Here is a 4,966-nt window from a genome sequence, read left to right as displayed (position 1 = left end):
ATCAGCTGATTTTGGTATCAATACCTTCAATACAGTCATGTTTTAAAGATAACTTACAATATAAGAGATCTCAATTGGTTGGAAAACTGCCAAAATTACATTTGTCTTTAAGCGTTAGTTACGCTTTTAAGACTTAAAATATCAATTTTCGAACCTAAGTATGAAAAACTACTGTCTGATATTTTGTCAGCAGTCTTGTATTATTTTTTTCAAGACATTTACGCAAACTTTGGATCATTCCAATACAAAAAAAATTAAAAAGAATTGCCAAAACGGTCAATCTGTGCAGCTTTAATTAAACCAAACTGCAATAACAAAATGTTCTAAGTGGTAAAAGTATTTAATAGGCGTGTACTTCCAAATTATTTCAAACGAGGAACACATTTTTTAAAAACAGTCTGTAAAACAAAAATAAAATGGCTGACGATTTTAAGAATTTTGGCATTCTTGTATTAGGGCGAATTTCGACAACCAATGAAAAGTGTCCATTCCTCGAATCCCCGATTTGGTTTTGTAGCCAATCAAAGCGGCAGGAACTCGTATTTGCCGACTTCGTCAATTTAAAAGGATTAGAACAATGATTGTTCCAGTATCGCGTCAAATACGATAAGTTAATTGATATATAGCGTTATATATTGATTGTTGTTTAAAGCCTGGACAAAATGAAGTCGCTGAACCATTCCGGCGCCATCCAAAGAGGGCGGAAGATGTAATTGGCGTCCCAGCCTACCACATATCTATAACAAAATATATCACATGTTTACGACGAATTGGAAGTGATTTAGCGCATGACATATACTTAATATCACCAACTTATATGACCACTAGTAGTTGTAATAAACAGTGAAAGCTTCGACTTAATGATTGAACATCAACATATCATCTGTATTTTTATAATGATTGAGGGTATTAGTCTTAATTACAGGGCACTGATAGCTTGGACTTAATGACTGAAATTACTACATACGCGTTTCTATTTAATATGTTTTAGGGTACTTGCATTGATTACTAATCTGGGAATTATTGATTGAATTAATGATATATATTCACCTGTATTTGGGGTACTTTGCAGTGACGGCGTGTTCATAGGCATCAACAACGAGGTCAAGGTTGCTGCTGCCTACCTTGTCCACAAAGCCCGAGAAACGCTTGGCCACTGGGGAAAATGACGGCAAAATTAAGTTACATGAATTTAACTGTAGAGTTTGATATTAAGGAGGTATTATCATAGCTCAATCCTTTTACAATATATAGAAAACTTCAGCGGGCTACAATGATCACTGTAACATCGTACTGTTACCCGCGTACTGTGCTGTTAGGACGCTTTTTGTATCAGACGATATTGGCGAATTAACATTCCCCTCAAGGTAGGCAATATACATTATAAATATGTATCTTCTTTGACATTGGTTCGTGTTGTTTTAACCTCCTAATATTTGAACTGCTTACGTTATTTTTTTAATAATGAACAAAAACACTTTATAATGTATTAATAAAGAAGTTCATAATTGAAAATACTTTAAAAAGAACTTTTAACTTATTCGAAAAAAGCCTGAATATTATCATTTATCATAAACACTCCGTTAATACAGCCAACAGGTTTACACTGGCTATTTAAGAATAAACGGTCTGTGAACGGTCAAGGCGTACTTATGTCCGCAATGTCTGATGGCAAGTCTTTCTTCCAGACCTCTGGCAGTGTTTTCAGTTTCTGCTCGGTTCTCTTCTTCTGAGCCTCAACGCTTAAGAGGGGAGTCTTGTGGAAGCCAGGCTCCAACATGTGGACTGTTACTCCCGTCTTGTATACGTCCCTCCTGAATATGTACATGTATAGATTAATGCTGCTTCTTCTTGGCATCGATGCTTATCACCATTCGAAACACCTCGGCTATTTTAGATTAAACATATAAATACTCTCGCCAATAGTATCTTCAATCCATTAACACATGTTTCCATCCTAATGATGCATGGCTAACCTTGAAAAGCATACATCGATAATAATGAGTATTGATAATATGATATGATACTATTCTTTTACATGTTCAAACGAGCATATGGGATTAAGTATATAAAGAAGAAATTATAACTTATGCAAAATATATGTTAAAAGTACTATGATGGAGCTGACTTCACCACTGCTTACCTCAAATTATCCGAGAACGCCTCGACGCCATGTTTGGACACCGCGTAAGGCGCGTTCCCGAAAGCGAACCTCCCGGCGATGCTGGACGTATTCACTACCCTTCCCTTCTCCTTCATAATGAGCGGCATGAAGGCGTTGGTGACCAGTACCACCCCGTACAGATTGACGGCTAGAACGTTGTCGTAGTCGGCCCGTGTCGCCCAGAACGTTGGACCCGATGTGGTTCCCAATACTCCCGCGTTGTTAACCACTGCCCATAGGCCTGAGAAAAGAAAATAAAGATGAATAAAACTTATTCATCATCATTATCATCATCATCAACTTCACCTTCACCGTCACCACAAAAATTTACCACCACCACTACCACCATCCTCCTCCACCTCCTCCTCATCTTCCTAATCCTTATCATCATCATCATCATCATCATCATCATCATCATCATCATCATCATCATCATCATCATCGTCTATCCGTAAATCATGTATTTTAACCAAAACAGTTGTATTTATTTAGCCATCGTAGATGGGTTCAGTTGCTAGTAATAACCAAAGCCAATCCAGTAGGCATCCGGTCATTCACCTGTACACGCACACCAACTACAACAGCTAAATTTCCCCGAAATAGTTACCCAATACCATTACCCTTTTTGTCAGGTAAGAGTTTCGTGACTTCTTCCACCGCCCTTTTTATACTGTCATCGTTCGTTACGTCCATTCGAATTGGATTGACGTTCTTAGTGCAGGTAGATGATAATTCTTCCATTCCATTCTGTGTGAAACACGCTGCAAAGACTTTAAAACCCAGCACGTCCAAACGTTTTGCTAGTTTGTGTCCGAATCCTGAGTCGCACCCAGTTATTAGTACATATCTGTCTTTAAAACTCGCTAATTTCTGTTTAAATCGGTAGGATTTAATGAAAAGATACAGGCACAGCAATGCCAAGCCAAAGAATGAATAACTTGACAATAAGCAACACCAGCTCATTGTTGTAACAGTATATTTATAGTAAATTCCTGTATGATCCTACTTATTACTTATTACTTGCTACGTGTGTTATCACTCACTATCAGTGTATGTTTTTAAAACAAGGTCAAACGTTTGTACAGTATTGATAATTCATATACTTAACGGATATATGTTGGGATTTAATCAAGACAGTTTACAAAGGCTGAAATTAATCTTAGCAGGGGTGGTGGAGGCTCAGCCCCCCATCCCCTTCCAGAAATGTACAGAAAAAATATCAGTTCTTCGATTTACAAGTACTAAATGTTATAATTACTATTAAGAGTAGAAGTAATGGTACGTAGTAGTAGTAGTAGTAGTAGTAGTAGTAGTAGTAGTAGTAGTAGTAGTAGTAGTAGTAGTAGTAGTAGTAGTAGTAGTAGTAGTAGTAGTAGTAGTAGCAGCAGTAGTAGTAGTAGTAGTAGTAGTAGTAGTAGTGGTGGTGGTGGTGGTGGTGGTAGTAGTAGTAGTAGTAGTAGTAGTAGTAGTAGTAGTAGTAGTAGTAGAAGTAGTAGTAGTAGTGGTAGTAGTAGTAGTAGTAGTAGTAGTAGTAGTAGTAGTAGTAGAAGTAGTAGTAGTAGTAGTAGTAGTAGTAGTGGTGGTAGTAGTAGTAGTAGTAGTAGATGTAGTAGTAGTAGTAGTAGTAGAAGTAGTGGCAACAGCAAAAGCTGCATAAGTAGTAGTAGTATGGCGGTGGTGGTTTCAGTAGGGTGGTTGTGGTGGTGGTGGTTGTGAGGTGGCGGCGGCAGCGTTGTATGTGGTGGTGGTTGTGGACCTGTTATTACAATTAGTTAAAAATTGTTCATGTTTGTGTGTCAAATTTAAAGAGTAGAAGAGAGTAGGGTCTGAATTTGAGCCGCCAAGTTAGAACGGCCCCTCTTACGTCAAATCTCGCCATTTGAAACAGATTTTTTAGAAACAGTTGTTAACTAAAAATGTACTGTACCCATTTTTAATATCCGAAAAGAACGGGAAATTTATTTTTGACTTAAGCATATTTATTACCAGCTCATCGGCACATTACACAAATAAAAAAGTATGAATCCCCCATATTTAAACCGACCTCCATTTACTTTTCAGGTTGGCAATTAACATCTGTAATAATCTATGAACAATTTGAACACATGAACACTCCCCCGCTCTAGTAGCTTTTCTCCACCTCTCTGTTCACGTTTTATTATGTACGGATTGCAAAAAAATTGCGTCGTTGACAATGTTACTTTATACATCTTTTTCACAGTGATAAATCATATTGATTCGCTTGGAAGACAATGTATGAAGAACTATCCCAGATCATTGCAATGCGATTTAACATGGGCGTTAATCAATGGTTTGATTTGTCGCATCGAGTCCCCCGGTCGACCTTTTTTTCATTTAACAAACACAAATTTATAATGTCTAACTTTGTATTTACTCAAGGGAAACCATTCATGGATTCATTGATCATTTGTAGCTATATCGCCTCTTTTAACAATGTTTATATATCACTTTGGCCTTAATTATTATCTTCATCATCAATATTTTGCGCCAAGTCAATATTTCATGTCAATATTGTATTGGCAAATACAGACAGAACATTGTCATCAAAATCGTACAAAAAGCATAATCGTTTCCCAAAAAGAAAAAAAAAGAATGAAACGTCAAAATCTGCAATAAAACTGAAGAGTGAGAGGTGAAATTTTACAATCGAATAAAGATAATTTTGATGAATAGACTGCAGGCCCCAATTTTTTCAAAACTTCTTAAGGTTGGCAAGTTAAAGTAGCTTATTTCAATTTGCCAAAAAATATACTTAAATTTGATTTGGATAAATGAAAAACT

The 4,966-nt window shown here is 36.7% G+C and overlaps 1 protein-coding gene across 1 annotated transcript; it reads right to left on the bottom strand.

The window, feature by feature from the left end:
• On the bottom strand, nt 1-3,180 carry LOC128244563 (17-beta-hydroxysteroid dehydrogenase type 6-like). Its single transcript, XM_052962590.1, has 5 exons — nt 2,785-3,180; nt 2,144-2,405; nt 1,651-1,814; nt 1,051-1,156; nt 1-737 (listed from the first exon to the last, which is right to left on the bottom strand). The coding sequence occupies exons 1-5, from the start codon at nt 3,125-3,127 to the stop codon at nt 647-649; spliced, it is 966 nt and encodes a 321-aa protein (XP_052818550.1). The 5' UTR covers nt 3,128-3,180; the 3' UTR covers nt 1-646.
• Nucleotides 3,181-4,966: the final 1,786 nt, after the last annotated feature.

This window comes from Mya arenaria, chromosome 1 (genome assembly GCF_026914265.1).
Source record: "Mya arenaria isolate MELC-2E11 chromosome 1, ASM2691426v1".
In the NCBI taxonomy this organism is placed as follows: Eukaryota; Metazoa; Mollusca; class Bivalvia; order Myida; family Myidae; genus Mya; species Mya arenaria.
The sequence above is the reverse complement of the archived record's forward strand: the minus strand, read 5'-3'. Positions and strand labels throughout refer to the sequence as shown.

What these genes read in the sequence shown, in the direction of transcription:
- LOC128244563 (XM_052962590.1), bottom strand. Translation starts at nt 3,127, where the DNA reads ATGAGCTGGTGTTGCTTATTGTCAAGTTATTCATTCTTTGGCTTGGCA. An exon ending in ACTCTTACCTGACAAAAAGG is followed by an intron (nt 2,406 to 2,784) that starts GTAATGGTATTG and finishes TTCTTTTCTCAG; the next exon opens with GCCTATGGGCAGTGGTTAAC. An exon ending in ATCAGACATTGCGGACATAA is followed by an intron (nt 1,157 to 1,650) that starts GTACGCCTTGAC and finishes CATTTTCCCCAG; the next exon opens with TGGCCAAGCGTTTCTCGGGC.